Source organism: Panthera pardus, unplaced genomic scaffold, assembly GCF_024362965.1.
Source record: "Panthera pardus isolate Hobbes unplaced genomic scaffold, ASM2436296v1 HiC_scaffold_26, whole genome shotgun sequence".
NCBI classification, from domain to species: Eukaryota; Metazoa; Chordata; class Mammalia; order Carnivora; family Felidae; genus Panthera; species Panthera pardus.
This window is the reverse complement of record NW_026526832.1, coordinates 544,051-563,879: the sequence shown is the minus strand read 5'-3', so window position 1 is coordinate 563,879 and position 19,829 is coordinate 544,051. Positions and strand designations below refer to the sequence as shown.

Here is a 19,829-nt window from a genome sequence, read left to right as displayed (position 1 = left end):
AAGACCCTCTTTCCTTCCCTCCCCCACCCACACCAATCCCACTCTCTCCCTAGAGAAGTTGTCAGTTTGGTGTGTGTTCTTCCATTCCAGAACATAAAAATGTGCCTTATTCCCTCAACTGGGCATGTATCTTTTCATTACAAGGATTGTTTGATATTTTTCACTGTGATAATGCTTCAGTGAACCTAGCTTGGTGATTCCCAAACTGTGTGTGTGTGTGTGTGTGTGTGTGTGTGTGTGTGTGTGTGTGTGTGTTTTCACATATGTGTCAATATTTCCTTGGGACAGATCCCTACAGTGGAATTTCTAGGTCAAAGGGCATGCACATTTTAAATGTTGCCAAACTGTGTTACAAAAAGGTTTTATTTCCATTCCTACTGGATATTGCCATGCTTTTATTGTTGTCAGTTTGAGAGGTAAAAATTGCACCTAGTTGTTTTAGTTTCCTTTATTAAAAGGATATTTATTCTATTTTTTAAATTGTGGTGAAATATACCTAACATTTACCATTTTAATCATTTTAAGTGTACACTTTGGTGGCATTAAGTATATTCACACTGTTGTGCAACCAACATCAGCATCCTTCTCCAGAATTAATTTGCTTTTATTGGATTAGCTAGTGAGGATCTTTTTGTTTATGGACTAGTATATTGTTCCTTCTCTTTCCTTGTCCTGTTTTCTCCTTCCCCCCTTCCCTTTGTTTCTTTTGCCTTTTTATGATCTTTGCAGATTTTCTAACTAGGTTGATGTCCTTTTCTTTCTTTTTAAAACTTAAGAGCTTTCCTGTATTATGAGTATTATCTATCTTCAGCTTTATATTTCTGGCTTGGCTCCTCATATGTTATATTGGTTTTAATTTTTACGACATCTCTGCAAGATAAGTATTATTATTCCCATTTTGCAGATGAAGAAGCTGAAGTTTAGAGAGGTCATATGACTTGCCTAAGGTGACATGGCTAATAAGTGGCAGGAATGAGATGAGCTGGCTCTGTCTTGCTTTTCCACAGTCTCAGGCCAAAGGGAAACTACCTGAGGCATTAAGACTCTGATGGTGTCTGGGAAGGCTGGGGAATCTCAGGGAGACTTCAGGGGGAGGCTGGGAGGATCTAGAAGCTGGCGTTGCTGAGCATGGAGGAAACCAGAGAGAGGATCCTCTCTTCCCCTGTTGTTCTTGCTGCATGAAGGGCCATCAGAACACTTCTGGCGTTTGGGTCCGTGGGTGTTCAGTCCCTCCTTATTACTGTGGCTACAGAGCAGAGGCCAGAGGGTGTGGTCTGGTCTTTTCTGGGCACTAATTCCCCACAGTTTCTTGTTCCTCCTCTCTCCCACATCCAATCAACCACCGAACTGGGTGGGTTTCACTTCCTCAGTGTCACTTCTCTTCTCTTTGTCCCCTGCCAGAACCAAGCCCAGGTCCCATCGTGTCTCCGAACGGGTCTTACCATTTGTACCCTGGCTCCCTCCAGCTCTCCTCCGTGCTGAAACGTACATTTGATTGTGTAACTCCTCTGCTTAACATGCTTGCACGGCTCACTGCTGACAGTGTGGGGTCTGCTTGGGATTCTCTCTCTCTCTCTCTCTCTCTCTCTCAAAATAAACTTTAAAACGCTTGGATGGCTCTGTAGTGCCTCTCAGTCAGGCACCGAACTCCTCAGCCCAGCTCACAAATTCTTCACCTTCTGGTCCCTGCTCATCTCTCCCTTTCCCACCCTTTTCTGCTTGGGTCTCTGTGTCAATCAGACTAAATTCTGTGAACTTAGCTAACTCTCTCTTGTGCCTCAGGGACTTTGCCTATACTGTTCCCTCTTCTGAACTGTGGAATTCTGTTCCCTAACTCAAGCTCAAATTTTATGTCTCTGTTTAGACAACAGTCCACTGGGAAACCCTCCCTGGAATGATGGGCTCGGTTATGGGCTGTGTTGTTGTACACATCTTACCACCTCGTGATTTTCTTTTTGTCAGTCGTCTGTTAATTCTGACTGCATACAAGAATTACCAGAGCTGCTTTTAAAATGCTGGTGCTGGGCCACATGCCCCTGAGATTCCAAGTTAACTAACCACCAATGGGGCCTGGGCTTCGGTTGTTTTAAAAGTTCCCCAGGTGATTCTAGTGTGCAACCAGGGGTAAGAACAGGGCCGCCTAGGAAGCTCCACAGGCCCAGGTGTCCTCTCTGTTGTAGTCATCATTCTAAACTCCTCACTGGGCCCTGGGTGGCTCAGGTACTTAGTAAGTGTGTTGAATAAATGAATGTAGCAGTATCTCTAGAAGGGATGCAGGAATCAGTAAGGACAAAAAATGACACATACCAAACGCCTATTGGATAGCAAGTTACTGCTTTTTAGTGTTTCCAGAGAACAATCAGCAAACTGTCCTAGAAAAACTCCTCAGTTGGGGCACCGAGGTATCTCAGTTGGTTGAGCCTCTGACTCTTGGTTTTGGCTCGGGTTGTGATCTTGTGGTTGGTGGGATCGAGGCCCAAGTCGGGCTCTAAGCTGACAGAATGGAGCCTGCTTGGGATTCTCTTTCTCCTTCTCTCTCTGCCCCTCCCCACCCCCCAAAAGTAAATAAACAAACCTTAAAAAAATAAAAATAAATAAAAACTCCCTGATCATTCAGGTCATTTTTAAAAACGTGCACACTTTTGTCTACTTTAGAATCACAGTAAAAATTACACATTTAGTCACATGTGTGATGGTTCCCCTTTGGAAGTCTCTCTTCCCCAGGCCTCCTTGAAGCCAAATGCTACACTATCAGAGGCCCCAAAACCCACCTCTGAAAGATTGATGTGTAATTTTAATTTCATGAAAAATTTCTTGAAATTTTCATTACTTATGAATAGTAAAATACAATAAAAATTCCCCAGTCAACATCTCTGCTGTGTTTCTCTTTTCTCTGCCCGGGAGTCTTCTGCAGTTTCCTTGTCTCCAGTTTCTTCTTCTTTCTTCCTTCTCTAAAAAAAACCAAATTCTCATGGACATCCAACAATTCAGCTTTTTCTCTCTGCTTGCATGATCTGGGTCAGGAGGAAGCCAGAAGCCAGCTGAACAGTGACCAGAGGCTAGCTCCATCACTCTCCTCAGTTCATCCTGACATGCTGTTACGTGCTTTCTGTCAGGAATCATTCACACAGACAGCGGTTTTGCACCAGGCTCCCAGGAGCAAGGTACCGTTCACCTCAGCGCAGCCTTACCCATGTGGCATGTGGGGAGGGGGGTGGGCAGGAGAGCAGGCACAGGGGAAGAGAGTAAAAACGTGTCAACATAAGGAGAACTTCTCTCCATGCAAGGTCTGATGTAAGACCATTGGAAGCACAAGGGATGGCTTAGGGGCTGGCCAAAGTCGCCCCAAGTAGACAGACAGGTATCAGTGCCAAAAGCCAAAGGCCACCAGGGACACACCTGAAGGTGAATTAGATGTACTTACTGCTCTTTGCAGAGAGGAAGAGCTCATACCTTGGGACATCTCAGTGAGAAGGTACTGGGAGGGCTTGTTTTACAGTTTGACTCGTTTCCTTAGGTGATTTGGGGGAAGGTTCAAGGAAGCAGGGCTTAGCTCTGGGTTGGGTGTTCTGAGGAATTGGGTCTCATTCCGATTGGGCATCTCTATTAACTTGCTCGGGTTACCATAACAAAATACCACAGACTCGGTGGCTTAGACAACAGAAATTTATTTTCTCGCAGGTCTGGAGGCCTGGAGGTTCAAATCAAGGTGTCAATGAATGTGTTTTCTCTTGAGCCTCTTTCCTTGGTTGGCAGAGGGCTGCCTTCTTGCTGTGTCCTCACATGTTTGTCCCTCCGTGCCTCAGTGCTCTTGGTGTCCCTGTTGTGTGTCTAAATTTCCTCCTTTTACAGAGACAGCAGTCAGATCAGAGTTGGGCCTATAGTAATAGCCTCATTTTAACTTAATCACTTCTTTAAAGACCCTATCTCCACATACAGTCACATTATGGGACGCCTGGGTGGTTCAGATGCTTAAGCCTGTCATGATCTCATGGTGTGCGGGTTTGAGCCCCGCGTCGGGCTCCGTGCTGACAGCTCAGAACCTGGAGCCTGCTTCACGTTCCGTGTCTCCCTCTCTCTCTGCCCCTCCCCTGCTCATGCTCTATCTCTGTTTCTCAAAAGTGAATAAACCTTAAGAAAAAAACAACAACAAACAGTCACATTCTGAGGTACCAGGGTATTGGCTTCAACATCTGATTTTTTTGGGGAGCCACAATTCAGCCTGTAACGATACATTCAAATATCTTCAAATATCTTGTCTATATGGTAGGGGAAATAATAAAGGCTAAAGTAGGGATTTGTGAAGAAGGAGCAGTCACTCATTAGCCAGGATATGAGGATGTCTGGTCCCTTTTGTGGTTTGGACCAGGTTCATGTTTTGTCTGTGTTGAGACATGATTATGGAGTCATCTGGATTTTGTCTTCATTACAGTCATAGAGTGGCCTTGTCCAATGTTGATCTACTACAAAATTGTTTACGTTCAATGGGGGAACACCACGGCCTGGCTGTGGATAGTGTCAGCTTGTAACAACACCAAGGCGACACCCATCGAGCTAGACCACTCCCTGCTGTCAGGGGAGGTTTCTTCTTGCCCGTTATCTAGGTACACACAGTGTACTTGCTAAACAAAGGCAGCTGTGGGGTAATTGCTACCCTTTCCCGCCAGAAATTCTGGTGCCAATACTGGGTGACCAAGAGAGAGTGGCAAAACTCTGGTCCCCTTTTGGGCAGGCATGGGGCCCGAAGATGTGGAAGTGCGGGAAGTAGGTCTGTTGCTCACTTTGAGCACACCCTCTGATGGTGTAGACTCTGTTGGAATACCTGGGTATTCCTTGGTGCTCTATTTCACTTGGTGTGTTATTTTTCTTTTCTTTTCTTTTCTTTTCTTTTCTTTTCTTTTCTTTTCTTTTCTTTTCTTTTCTTTTCTCTTTTCTTTTATTTCCTTTCCCTTTCCTTTCCTTTCCTTTCCTTTCCTTTTTCTTTTCTTTTCTTACTTTCTTTTTTAATTTTTTGTTTATTTTTGAGAGAGCTCCAGCCAGGAGGGGGAGGGGGACAGAGGATCTGAAGCTGGCTCCACGCTGACAGCAGCAAGCCCAATGCAGGGCTCCAACTCACGAACTGTGAGATCATGCCCTGAGCTGAAGTTGGAAGCTCAACCGACTGAGCCACCCAGGCGCCCCTGGTGTGTTAGTGTTCCGTTGGCTGTGTGACAAATCACTAACTCAGTGGGTTAGAATAGCACATATTTATGATCTCACATTTTCTCTGGGTCAGGAGTTCAGGCTTAAATGGGTCCTTTGCTTAGGGTAACCCCAGACTGCAGTCAAAGTGCTGCCCAGGACTGGGCTCCCATCGGAGGTTCTGCTGTGGAAGGATCTACTTCTGAGGTCACTCAGGTGCTTGGCAGAATTCATTTCCTCCTGGCCGTAGGACTCGTGGCAGCTCATTTCGTCAGAGATGGCAATGTAGAGACTCTAGTGAGATTGGCAGCACACTCCTGTGTAATCGCGTACAACCCATCATTTTTGTCACCTTCCATTGGTTAGAAGCAAGTCACAGGTCCTACTTGCACTTGGGGAGGGAATTAAACAAACATGTGAATACCAGGAGGCAGGATCAAGGGATCTACCCTCCACCCCAGGGCTGCCCTGATCATTTTGGGAAATCTGCAGTGTGTTACGTGATTCAGGATTTAGATGGCTGCAGGTCAGTCAGGCCGGCCAGCCAGGCAAGGCAGGTGCGGTGGAAGCCACAGCAAATCCTCTGGGCATCCTGAAAACTTTGTTTTTGAGGGAAGATCTGATTTGGGGGAAAGGACAAAGAGGACTCCAGGGTATGATTTCCTCGGGTGACTGCTATGAAGGGGACAGGCTTCACAGATTTGTGTACATTCAGGAATCCATTGTAGGGGCACAAAAGGAAGAACTAAGAATAGGTGGACGTAGGAAGGTTGCCAGGGTATCAACTGTACATGAAAGAGAAACAGAAAGAAGCAGGGAAAGGTTTAGGGACATCCAGGTCTCTGGCAATGGGCTGAAAGAACAATACCCAAGTGAGGGAGTTGAACTGGATATTGAAACTGTGAGATACCGACCTAGATACCGAAAGGCAGAGAGGAGGCTAGGGGAACATTTAGCATCTCCTTCTTTTTACCTTTTTTTTTTTTTAATGTTTATTTATTTATTTTAAAACTTTTCAATGTTTATTTTTGAGAGAGGGGGGGCACAGGAGGGGCAGAGAGAGGGAGACACAGAATCCAAAACAGGCTCCAGGCTCTGAGCTCTGAGCTGTCAGCACAGAGCCTGAGGAGGGACTTGAACTCAGGAACCGTGAGATCATGACCCGAGCCAAAGTTGGCCGTGAGCCACCTAGGCACTCCAGCATCTCTTTCTTAACCACAAAGTGGAAGCCAGGAAAGCCATCAGCCTAGAAGATAGGTAAGGACCAGGGCATGCTGGCCTGCCTGTCACCAGGGGTAGCACTGTGAAGTGATAGGGGCCTCAAGAATGTCTGTACAATGTATATAGAGTAGATGTGATTTTATTGAATGTTTGGACATTGGGTGTCTTACAGAATAAATTCTACTTAATGATGGGTCTAAGGCAGGCAGCTCCACCTAAAAAAATATTAGAGCTGAAGAAAATTGTTCATGCACTAGACATTTCAAGCCCAGTGTATGGCCATATCCTGGACCGTAAAACAAGTCCCAATTAATGTAAAATTATTGTGCAGTCATACAGACTATGTTCTCTGATTGCAGTGGAGCTAGATCAGAAATCAGTAACAAGATGTCTAGGAAAAATCCGTAATTTGCAAATGAAGCAATATATTTCTAAACTATCCATGGTCAAAGAAAAAAACAAAACCACCAGAGAAATCAGAAAGTATTCCAAACTGAATGATGAAAATACAGCTTTTCAAAAATCTGGGCAATGCAGCTAAAGCAATGCTTAGAGGAAAATTTATAGCTTTAACATGCTTATATTAGAAAAGAAAGGCTTAAAGTCAATGACCTAGTGTCTCACCTTAAGAAGCCAGAAAAAGAAGAGCAAAATAAATCCAAAGTACGTAGAAGGAAATAATACAGGTTAGAGCAAGCATCAATGGAATAGGAAAGAGAAACGATGAAAGAAAACAAACTCAGTCTCGTTTTATTTTATTTTTTTTAATTAAAAAATGTTTATTTTTGAGAGAGAGAGGCAGAGCACGAGCAGGGACGGGCAGAGAGAGAGGGAGACACAGAATTCAAAGCAGGCTCCCGGCTCCCAGCTGTCAGCACAGAGCCCCACGTGGGCTTTTGAACTCCCCAACAGTGAGATCATGACCTGAGCTGAAGTCAGATGCTTAACCGACTGAACCACCTAGGCACCCTTCAGTCTGGTTTTATGACACATTTTCCCTCCCCTCTTCCTCTGGCCCCAGCTGACTGATTGAGACTCCATTTGGAGTGGGGAAAGAGTACAAAGTAGTAATAAGTTAATTACTTCCTTTAGAGTTCCGGGTGCTTTCATCTCACACCTGGAAAGAGCATTTTTGCCAGTAGGCGGCAGCATTGGCAACCTGAAAACCCGGACAGGTTGCGCTGCGGGTCGGCTTGTGGTCCAAGGCTCGCTGACAAGCTGAACGGGTGTCGTTTGGAGACAGGAGAACCAACTCCGGAAAGCAACCCCCCACTGAAACTTAGAACAGGAAAAATCTAGCGATGTCACAAAAACACCTGAAGCCTAAACGTCTGTGAAATCAAAGCTGGAAAAACGTGGCTTCTAAAATACTCTTTACTGGAGTATTGCAAATGGGCGTCTGAGGCTCAGAAAACTCCCCCCATTGCGTGTAAATCTGGGCCTCTGCGTCTCCTCATTACCTTATGGCTCACAGTTTCCATCCGAGTCTCAAAATGGACAGGGACTTAACAATTAAGAACCCCTGCTACACCACTCAGTGATCACTCTGCAGTCTGGGCTGAACGTAAAGGTTGGTAAAGTGCACTCAGGGCTTGGGTAGGAGGTGGCAGAGGCTGGGCACAGCTAGTGGCTTTGATAATTTTTTCTTCCTGAAGGCTCAATGCTGTGAATAAGGCTTTAGGGGCAGAAAGGGAGCAAGTCCATTTTGCAGGCCTCCCATGTGTACCAAACAAGATGCTTTCCATAAGCATCCTTTCCATAAGCATGTCCTCACTTAACCTTTGAAGGAGTCCTTCGAGTTTGGTGTTCACATCCTTAATATTATTCCCCAACCCCCTTACGACCACACCTAATGGAGTACTGGCTTTTGTGGTCCTGGATTTTAAGTGTATGCACACACAGACTATTCCCCTCTTTTAACAGACAAAACTTGTAGGCGATTTCCTTTGTTTAAATGAGCTTTCCTTTGAAAAATAGCCTGCCATTTGTTTCTTTGGTCTGTCTCTTGCAATCAAGAGCCACTCTCAGAACTGGCAGCATAAATACAGAGGTAAGGGTAGGAGCCAATGGGATTTGGCGGGGAGGTTGGAAGACAGTGCTGGGACTTCACTTTACCGTTCTGGTCGGCTCACGAGGTGGCCTGCGGCCCCGCCAGGGTTTGGGCGGGAGAAGCCTGGCCCCGGCTCCCGAGGCTGTCTCCGCGCGGGGCGGAGGGGCGGCGGGGTGGGGGGTGGGAGGTCAGGGCCCGGCCCCACGTGGCCGCCGCCGCCGCCCGCTCCCCGAGCCCCGCCCGGAGGCGGCGGAGCGAACTGCAGACGGAGCAGACGAGAGGCGCGGGGCTGCCGGCGAGCGCCCCGGTCCCCCGAGCCCCGAGCGCCATGGTGGGCGCGCGGCTAGTCCGCAGCTCCGCGGCCGCCGGCTAACGGGCGGGGCGGCCACCGCTGCCTCACTCTGTCCCTCCGCGTGCGGGGCCTCCGAGCCGCCGTGGGGAGGATGAGTCCCTGGGGCTGGTTCCTGCTGCAGACCCTCTGCCTCCTGCCCACCGGCGCAGCCCCGCGGCGTGGCGCGCCTGCCTCAGCCAACTGCGAGCTCAAGCCCCAGGTAGGGCGCGCGTCGGGTGCGGGCGAGGCGGCTTCCCCGCACCTCCCCTGGGTGGTTACCTTCCCAAGCCTGCGAAGCACCGAGCCCTCGGATCCCGAGCCACCTCCCCCGGCCGCGCCTTTTTGCTGGCGCGTCCCGCCGCACCCCGGGGTCCCCTTTCTGGAGGGAGCGCAGTCCCTCGGCCGCGTGAGACCCTGTCCCCAGCTCTCGCCATTGGTCAGTGCAGCCGAAGGGAGTCCCGGCGGGGTGTCCCGGGTCTCTCCAGCCTGCTTCGCGGGCATTCGGGGACCTTGGGTGGATGAGCTAAGACCGAGCGGTGCAGGAGGGACTTTGGCACATTTACTTTGCAAGTTTGTTCTGCCTTCTCATCCTTAGCGTTTAATTTCTCCTGCTCTTACCGAAATGGTAAGAGCGCCCTGCAGCTGCTTGCTTTAACCTTCGTAGAATCAGTGCCTGAGTTAGAAGGGATTGCGGGGAGCTGAAGCCATCCCCCTTGTTTTACCGATCTGGGAAATTGAGGCTCAGAGAGGGACATTTGTGCCCCTGGTCACAGAGCGCATTCGCGAAGTAGCCACATCTGACAACCTCGCGTTCACGCACCGGCGCTTCCTTAGACATTCTCAGGGGCGTTTTGCAGGTGAGCGGAACCCAGCCGAGGGAGTCCCAGTGACCTGCCCCGGTCCACCTCACCCTATGGGAGCAGAAGCCGAGCAGAAATCGGACAGGTCTAGCCTGGCTCTCTTTCGAGACCAAGGTTTTCTTCTCCTGATCAGTTTTCTTATGCTCGAAATTTTCTGTCGTTCTGAAGTTCTTTTTCTGAGCTCCGTGGCGGTTGAATTTTGTGAGTTTGTATTGGTGGGTCTGATTGCTGGGTCCCCGGAGCCGGGGAGGTGATCCTAGGCCCGTCCTTCGGGTGGTCTGTGCGCCCTCGGACACCAGGGTCGCCCCACCTTCGGTGACACCTGCGCAGCATCCGGGACTGTGTCACCTCTGGCTAGTGGTAATTTTATTCATCGTCCTAACCACAGGGAAGGAGGGGGTGACCTAATTGAGGCTTCCTGGTGCAGGGGGCTAACTGGGGAGCCACACTGATTTCCTTAAGGCATCCATCCTTCCCAGCTTTCCCTCCGGCAAGCAGGAGGCGTGGTGGCTGGAGAGGGACGTCGACACCAGGGAGAGTTTCGAACTCTTGCGTTGTGGCAGCGGCGCTCGTGTTATACAAAGCAGAAAGCCATCCTTTCCTATGAAAGCAAACGTTTTTCACTTTTGCAAAATCCACTCCAAATTGTAGTGTGACGAGTGAGTCGTGATACAGTCTGTTTCTCTTGACTCTTGAACTTGTCCTCATGGCCTTTTTATTCTCTCAGTTCTCAAACTTTTTGGTCTCAGCACCCCTCCACGTTTTAAAAAAAGTACTAAGGACTCCAAAGAGCCCTTTATGTATGTGGGTTGACGGACACATTAGTAAGACACAGGAATACATAAGCACACGTGCCATTAACAGTCACAGCAGTGACATTGGACACACCTGTAGCCTCTAGAAAGTTCTACGTGCACACCTGTGAGAGAATGACAGCGAGAGAGGAAAATACCTTATTATTATTATTTAAAAAGTTCTGACTCTACAGACTGCTTTGAAGGGCTTTGCGGACACCTACAGGTCCCGGGACCATATTTTGAAAATCTCTGAACTACTCTGGGAGCAAACGGTGTTATCCGGTGCCAAGGTCAGGTCAGTCAGTGGCAGGGCTGTATGCTTGACCTGCGCTCTGGAGAGGGCACTGTGGGTGGGTGCTCCAGGAGGTTGTGGTCTTGAGATTGTAGAGTAAAGCTCTGGAATCCAGCCTCTAACCCACTATGTAGCATTTTGTGTCCTGAGAGCTGGTTTCAACTTTCGTTAATCATTATAGAGAGAGATCTTCCACACTGGCCTGTAACATGCTTCTTCCCATACTTCCACCTGATCTTTGCTCAAATTCTTTCACAGAGACCCTTCCTGATTATCTATGAATGATTATGTCAAACCCCTGACCCACCTGCCCTCTTACCTGCCTTTCCTGCTTCATTTCTCATTGTAGCACTTAACTGATAAAAATGTGTTTGCTGCGGCTCCCCTAGCCCCTGTAATCTTCATTGGGGTTGGAATTTTTTGTCTGTTTGTTTTGTTGCTGCATCCCCAGTGCTTAGAAGAGTGCCTGGCCACCGTAGACGCTCGATAAATATTTCTGGGATGAAAAGTGTCACCTGGAGCCCACTGACTCACTTTGGTATCCATTCCAGCTGGTCTGCTGAACTGTACTTTAGGAAAAGTGCCATTACCACAGGTCGCGGGAGGCTGGGACGGGAGGAGCTAGCTGAGGGGTGCGGCCCTAAAGGACTTAGCCCATGTGACATAAGTTGTCACTGTGCTCCTTTGTTTCACTGCATGGATTACAGATGTGTGTGTTAAAATCTCCAGTGATTCAACAGACAGAACTCGTAGCTTCTTGTGTCTGTCATCCATGGCCACCCATGCCTTTTTCTTTTAGGTTTAGAAGGGACATGTTGATAGTGTTTTTATTCTATTGAATCATAGTGTTAAATCACATGGCTTCATCCGTCTGGTAGCACGTGGTGGCCACAATTATGTTGAAATGAGGTAGTAGAACAATTTTGTTCTTTTTCTGTTGTGGAGACAAGACAGCCCTACCCCTGCGGGTGTCAGTATAAGGGGGACTGGGGCAGTGGCACCCATATGACCGGTGCAGCGGCCCGGGGGCTGGTGGGCAAAGGCAACGTGAGAGCTCCTTGGCCGTAAGCCCTGAAGACTTTTCTTTGAGCTTGTGCTCTACCCAAGGCCTGCCTGGTAGGGCACTGTCAGTGGTCGTCGGGGATGGTTGCTGGTGCAGAATGGGAGAGACAGTGCCTACTTGGTCAGAACAGAACTCTATTTGTTGAAGGAGCTCTACAAGACGAGGAGCATTTCCTTCAGAACACTTTAAAACCCCTGGCTTGAAAAAGCGGAAAAGCACTCCCCCCTCCCCCCCACCGCCCATGTTGTGTTACTTTGAAAAGACAGGATGGGGAAAGGTGGCAGTCTGAGGATTTAAAAACGTTGGTGTGGATCTATTTGGGCAGGTCCTGGGGCTAGGGAAGGGGAGCTGGACAGAGCCTCTGTAGATTCCGAGTCAGGGAGCACTCCTGTGCAGCTGTGCACCCATTAGGGTATTCATGGAGAAAGAAACTAGGAGACCAAGTAAAGTGTATTGCATGTTAAGGTCACATAATGTGATGTTTCAGACCCAGGGCTCAGGACCCAGTCTGCCTGGCTTCAAATCCACTTAGCCACTGCGGGACCTTGGGTATCATCATAAACCTCTCAAGGTCTCAGTTTCTGCACGTGGCAACGGCTAGCATCTTAATTGGTCGAGTATCTTCTTAGTGCCTTTCTTCCCATTTGCTCCTGAATGGGCAGGCTTTCGTCCCCACCGTGCCACTAAATTGTTCTTGCTTCGGCCCCAGTGTCTTCAGTGTTGTTCCATCCAGAGACCAGTTCTCAAAGCCTTGACTCATTTGGCTCATCAGCCACACTGAACCCCTTGCTTACATTGTCCTCCTTGAAGCACTGTCTTTGGTTGGCTTCCTACTCTTGATTTGCCAGCGACCTCGATGACCACATCTCTCATTCTCTTTTGCTGGCTGCTCTTCTTTCCCTTGACTTCGCGAGGTTAGATTATTTCTAGACCTTTTCCCTCCTAAATTACACTGGGCTCCTTGGAGATCTCATTCAGTCCCATGGCTTTAAATAACACATCTAAATGGTGACAGTACCTTGTTTTTAACCTCTGGCGCAGGCCTCTCCCAAAGTCCAGATTCATGCATCCGTCTACCAGCTCGACCTCCCCACTTGGTTGTCTGCTTCACATCTCGACTCAGCAGAGCCCAAGCCAGACTTCCAACCTTCCCCTCTGATCCCGTTTCATCTGCTCTCTCCTCTATCTTGGTTGATGGCAACTTTGTCCTTTGAATTAACCAACTCATCAGCAAGTCCCATTAGCTCTAGCTTCCAGACTATATCCAGAACATGATCACATTTCAGTTCTGTCACAACCACTGTGTTCTCATGCTTGGATTGTTTTGGTAACTTCCTGACTGACTTTCTTTCATTTGCCCTCATCCCTCTCTAGTCTGTTCGTCACGGTCGCCAGGGTGACCCTGTTCAGGATCAGCTCACACTGTCCCTCTCACAAACATCTGCCCTAGTTCTGGTGTGGCCTGGCCTTACTCACCACTCTGACTTCTCCTCCTGCTTTCCTTTTCCTTCATCCTGCTGCAGTTCTGATGATGTCCTCGCTAACACCTTTCTTCTTCAGGGCCTTTGCACTGCTGTTCCCTCCTCTTGGAGGGAAGGCTCTTCTCTCAGATAGATATCCCCCTGATTTGCACTCTTAACCTCTTTCACAGCAAGATAAATCTCCTACCAGATGTTCAGTGATTTTGTGTATTTATTGAGAGAGAAAGAGACAGAGAGAGAGAGAGAGAGAGAGAGAGAGAGAGTGCACATGAGCGAGAGAGGGGCAGAGAAAGAGGGAGAGAGAGAATCCCAAGCAGGCTCCATGCTGTTAGCACAGAGCCCGATGTGGGGCGCGAACTCACGAAACCATGAGACCATGACCTGAGCTGAAAGCAAGCATTGGAGGCGTAACTGACTGAGCCACTCAGGTGCCCCCATTCAGTGATTTTCTGATCACCGTATTTAAGACTGAGTATCTCCTCCGCCAGTACTCCCTGCTCATGTTCTCCACAACAGATATCATGGACATACCCGAGGCGGGTACCTGTTTTTCACTCACCGTTGTATTTCTAGTGCCCTAGAATGCCCCAGTGCCTCATGCCTACAACAGTGGCTGGCATGTGTAAGCACAGCCTAAAGAATTGTGGAACGTGTGCACGTTGAACGCATGTCGTAGGAGCATTCATATGCAATGCTTAGATCGTCTCTGGCGCACAGTGAATATGTGATAACAGCCGCTGTTCTTAGTGTCCTTACTGTTATTGCATGGCTGGATGCCAGCACCTGAGTCTTGTTTGTTTGCTTTTAATTTTTTTTAACGTTTATTTATTTATTAAAATTTTTTTTTGACATTTATTTATTATTGAGAGACAGAAAGAGACAGAGCATGAGAGGGGCAGAGAGAGAGGGAAGCACAGAATTGGAAGCAGGCTCCAGGCTCTGAGCTGTTAGCACAGAGCCCGACGCGGGGCTCGAACTCACGGACTGCGAGATCATGACCTGAGCCGAAGTCGGCTGCTTAACTGACTGAGCCACCCAGACACCCCTGTTTGTTTTTTAAATATGAGCTGTTTTCAGCAAAAAGATCGTACAGCAACTCTATTTCTAGACTAATACTAATCGAAAAGGCAGCAATAAATAAATAAATAAAAATGGATACGTATAGTTGAATAGATTTTGTTTAAAGAGAAGTGTAGATATTTTGAGGTAGGATGAGACTTTAGGGAGACTAAAGGCAGTGGGTAAAACAAAGCAAAACCAAACCAAAATGAAACCACGCCTTCCACTCTGCCTACCCCCCAATCTCAGCCGTGATCTTGCAGTATGGACTGGATTTTCCTGGGAATATATGTATTTAATATCAAAAGCTCCTAGCAGATGAAAATGAGTTAGGTGTCCATGGTTTTAATAATAACATTTTAGCTCTTGACTGTGTCTCCTGGTTGGAAAGTGGGTATACGTCCTTTGGGAGGCGCTGTAACTTGTGTGAGCAGATCCATTGTATAGGTTTGTGGTGCCCAGACATATCACCATTCAGGGCCCTTCAGTTATCGTTTCTTCCCAATAAAGTGAACAAATAAACCAAACTCCAAACTAAACCTCTACCTGGAAGGCTGCCTCTACCAAACCAGTTACATTTACAGGTAATTATTTTGTTATCAATTTTTTTTTATTTGAGAGAGAGAGAGAGAGAGAGAGAGAGAGAGAGAGAGAGAGAGCACAAGCCAGGGAGAGGGGCAGAGGGAGAGAGAGAGGGAGAAGCAGGTTTCACGTTCAGCTCATAGCCCAATGTGGGGCTCAATACAGGGCTCGACTTGGGGCTTGATCCTACAACCCTGGGATCGTGACCTGAGCTGAAATCAAGAGTTGGATGTTCAGCCAACTGAGCCACCCAGGTGCCCTTTGTTACCCGTTTTAAATGAACCAAAGCCATAACTGTCAGTCTCGGCTTTTGATTAGCATCTAGTTAACCAGTGTTTTTCTACCGGCTTGATGTAATTCTAACAGTGAGACACTGGACTGCTTAATTAGTTTTGGCAGCCATTGTTTTAGATGTAGAGTTTCCATTTGGCTTTTTGATGTGCTTAAATAACCCTGGGACATTCGTTACTCCATAAGCAGATGCCTGAGGGTTGGCTGGAGACCCTGGACGCAATTCCTCTCCTAATATTAATTCAATCATTAATAGGTATTAGAAATACATTCTTTCTCTCATTTCTTCATTCACTTAACAATTACCTGCCTAGTTTGTTTATTCCCATAACCTATGACAAGTTCTGTTATCTAACTCCTAAAGATGAAGAAATTGAGGTACAGAGAAATGAAGTGGCTTTTAAAAATCTCGGTGGGGTAGCTGAAATAGAAGCAGAATTTAGGCTTCTTTCACCCATTTGTGTGTTTTTAAAAAGGTGGGTGTGGGAGTAGAACTGTAACTTAAATACTTAAAAAATTCTTTTTAATGTTTATTTATTTTTGAGAGATAGAGAGAGAGAGAGAGCACAGTAGGGGAGGGGCAGAGAGAGGAAGACAGAGGATCCAAAGTGGGCCCTTCACTGACAGCAGAGAGCTCAATGGGGGGCCTGAACTCACGAACCATGAGATCGTGACTAGTGCCAAAGTTGGATGCCTAACCGACTGAGCCACCCAGGCACCATGCAATTTAAATACTTAACAAAAAACAAGGTCACAGGCTGGGGACTAGTGAGATATGTTCTGTTTGGCTTGCATGGTGTATAAGAAAATGGAGGTTCCATTTTCCAATTGGAATATTTTATTTAAACTCGGGATTTCTAGTTGCTTTTGAAAAGCCCATTCTGGAGCACCGGACCTATTCCCATGTGGCTCAGGCTGCTTATAGCCAATCGCCTTTATCCAGAGCTGTGAGTTCATTTGCTACTGATCTTCCCTGCCCCCTGCCCATTATCTCACCCCCAGGCCTTGTGTTTACCTGTCCACCTCTGCCTTCTGGGTGGTCAGAAGGTGGCAGGGGAATGGGAGGAGAAGAGGTTGAAGCCTGTGAGAATGGGGAATGGGGCCCCTGTATCAACCAGCTCTCATCTGTCTTAGATTTTGAGATTCTGTGTAACATATCATTTGAAGACAAGTTGCTGTAGCTTCAACAATGAACATACAAATGCAAACACACCTGATCCTCATTGTTTGCAGGTTTCACATTTGTGAATTAGGCTACTTTCTAAAATTGATCAATAACCCCAGTGCCTGTGGCACTTTCATGGGCAGACATGTGCCTGATGCACACACTGCCAGCTGAGGTGGAATAAATTGATACAGTGCTCTCTTTCAGCTCTCAAACAAGTAAAGAGTGAGTAAGTGTCCTTTTGGTGATCTACTTAATGCTACATTTTTTTTCTTTTTTTTGCATTTTTGTGGCGATCTCTCTGTTTAAAATAACCAGGCATAGATAGTATCGAGTGTTCCTAAGCACAAGGAGGCTGTGACGTGCCTCAGGGAGAAAATGTATGTGTTAGATGAGCTTCGTTCAGGAATGAGTTGTCATGCTGTTGGCTGTGAGTTCAATGTCAGTGAATCAGCAACATGTATTAAATAAGGTGTTTTTCAACAGAGCACATATAAAACAAGGTTATGCATTTATCTGTTGATGAACATTTTGTGACCAGAGACTTGTAGGAACCTAACCCTTGGATTTCTCCTAGGAGCAGTGCTTCATTGTTTGGTACTTCAGTGTTTGTGATGACTTTGTAGAACATAACGGTGACAATAATGAAAACTGATTGTGAGCTGAAACTCCACAGTACAGGAGAACATCACACTTAAAAGACTGCTGAAATTAAAGCCTTTTGTAAAGGGAATGTATTCCATTTCTTTTCTGTAAACCCGGATTTTCACATTTCTGGGTTGCTTGGTTCATGGTTCACTTCATATCTGACTTTATGACTTGAAGTCCTCGAGGGCTGCCCTGTGCCCTTCTTTGTCCAGGGTCTGTTACTAAACAGACACTTCGTAAATGCCTGCTGTTGAAACTGAGCTACTCAGGGGCAAAGGGCACGATGGCTTGGCCTCGGGTGGATGTGTACCACTGCTCAGCCTGGAAAACCACTGGGAGAGAATGGGCAGCCGTGGAGAGCCACTGCTTCTGGGAACGTTGGACTTGAGATCTGAAGAAGCAGACACAATCAGTCTGCCTGCCCGGGAGGCAACAGTGTCTCCTCAGGTGTCCCCTCATCGGTACCAGCTGTGTCCTCAGAATCCCTTGAGAGTCCCCGCCTTATCTCCTGCCCCGTTCATTGCTAGGGCAAACGTATAGACTGCTATCGCTTTTTCGACTTTAATCAACACTTTGGGGGGACAAAGGGAAAAGGCTGCATGGAGGACTCCTGCTGCTGGCAGGTGAATCTACCTGGACTCCAAAGTCTAAATCATACGTTGATCATTTTCCTCTCGCAGTGTGACTCGTCTCTCCCGTTCGTTTTCTCCTCCCAGCTTTCTGACTCTACGTATCATGACTTAATGGCCTTTCTTTTCCCTTCAGCAGAGTGAATTGAATTCCTTCTTGTGGACCATAAAGCGAGATCCGCCATCTTACTTCTTTGGCACGATCCACGTTCCATACACCCGGGTTTGGGACTTTATCCCGGACAACTCCAAGGAGGCTTTTCAGCAGAGCAGCATTGTGTACTTTGAGCTGGACCTCACGGACCCCTACACTATCTCGGCCCTCACCAGCTGTCAGATGCTGCCGCAGGGCGAGAACCTCCAGGACGTGCTCCCCAGGGACATCTACTGCCGCCTCAAGCGCCACCTAGAGTACGTCAAGCTCATGATGCCCTCGTGGATGACCCCAGACCAGCGTGGCAAGGGGCTCTATGCGGACTACCTCTTCAACGCCATCGCGGGGAACTGGGAGCGGAAGAGGCCCGTCTGGGTGATGCTCATGGTCAACTCCCTGACTGAAGTGGACATTAAGTCCCGGGGGGTGCCTGTCTTAGACCTGTACCTTGCCCAGGAGGCTGAGCGGCTGAGGAAACAGACTGGGGCCGTGGAAAAGGTGGAAGAGCAGTGCCATCCACTGAATGGGCTGAACTTTTCACAGGTAAGACTCTCTTTGCAAGAAGGACTTGGCATTTGATTGTGTGTGAGTTCACTGACTTATAATATAGGAGATGGTTCAGAAGGACAGTTGATCTGAAACTTGTCTTTGCTCAAGAATGTTATTCAGAGGGTTAAAAAATAAGCCATAGAGCCAGTTATATCGTTTGTGTGTGTGTTACTGAGAGAGAAGAGGGGTTTTTTTCTTGTCATCCCAAAAAGTATTGACATACCTTAGTCACTTGTTTTAATTCAGGTCATTCATTAAGAAACTGCTTTGATGGGCATTGAGGAGGGCACTTGTTGGGATGAGCCCTGGGTGTTGTATGTAAGCGACGAATCATGGGAATCTACCCCCAAAACCAAGAGCACACCGTATACACTGTATGCTAGCCAATTTGACAATAAATTATTAAAAAGAAAAAAGAAGCTGATTTGAGGGGCACCTGGGTGGCTCAGTCGGGTAAGCACCCGACTCTTAATTTCAGCTCAGGCCATGATCTTGTGATTTGTGAGTTTGAGTCCTGTATGGGGCTCTGCACTGACAGTGTGGAGCCTACTTGGGATTGTCTCTCTCTGCTCCTCCCCCCTCTCAAAATAAATAAACTTAAAAAAAATCTATTTTTTTAAAGTTTATTTTTATTGTGCGTGTGTATGTGTGTGAGAGAGAGAGAGAGGAGAGAAAGGGACAGAGAGAGGGGGAGAGAGAGGGGGAGAGAGAGAGAGAGAATCCCAAGCAGGCTCTGTACTGTCAGTGCAGAGTCTGATGCAGGGCTCGAGCCACCCAAGTGCCCCTAAAAAATCCATCCTTATTTATTTATTTTTTAAAAAGAAGCCGCATTGAGAGTATGTGGACAATGTGAATGTCAGACTGACTATCACAGGGTATGGCCTGGTTTGAAAATAATACTGGGCATGGCTGTTTTAGGTCACATTGGTCCCTTTGAGATCATTGCTGTCCCTGTTCAGGACCCTCCCCCCAGGGTATTCCTTTTGTAAGGCAGAGTTATATTCCTGTTTTCTGTCATTTATAGCCCCTCCCTCAGGACATTGGAATTTAGGTTCATATTCAAGAAGTTCTTCATTTCTCATAAGACAAGTAGCACTTTATTAAAGTGCCATTGTTTAATCGTTTTGGTGAAATTTGTTGTTGATATTTTATAGCAGATTAGATACTTCTGGGGACAAATGAGAATTTTGCAATGTGAAATAAGTATTTTTTACTTAAAAAATTTTTTAATTGAAGTATAGTTGACATATAGTATTACATTAGTTTCAGGTATACAACATAGTGATTCGACAATTATATATGTTACTAAATGTTCACCCCAATAAGTATGGTTACCATGTGACCATACAAAGTTGTTACAATATTATTGACCATATTGAAATAAGTATTCTTGTTTTGCAGATATTCTCAGTGGTTGGCCTTGGGATGTTGGTCCTCAGAATAAAAGGACTTAGCATATCTAGGTCTTAGCAGATC

The 19,829-nt window shown here is 47.0% G+C and overlaps 1 protein-coding gene across 7 annotated transcripts in view; it reads left to right on the top strand.

The window, feature by feature from the left end:
• The first annotated feature begins 504 nt into the window (after positions 1–504).
• TRABD2A (TraB domain containing 2A) overlaps positions 505–19,829 on the top strand; it is a 61,139-nt gene continuing 41,814 nt past the window's right edge. For 2 of the 7 annotated variants that reach the window (XM_019443237.2, XM_019443247.2), the window contains exons 1-2: positions 8,689–9,003; positions 17,787–18,347. In XM_019443237.2, coding sequence (XP_019298782.1) covers positions 8,896–9,003; positions 17,787–18,347 — 669 coding nt within the window. In that variant the 5' untranslated portion in view covers positions 8,689–8,895. Of the gene's footprint in view, positions 3,165–8,683; positions 9,004–17,786; positions 18,348–19,829 lie in introns of those variants that run through there. The other 5 variants (XM_019443226.2, XM_019443250.2, XM_019443259.2 and 2 more) reach the window with 5 other exon arrangements.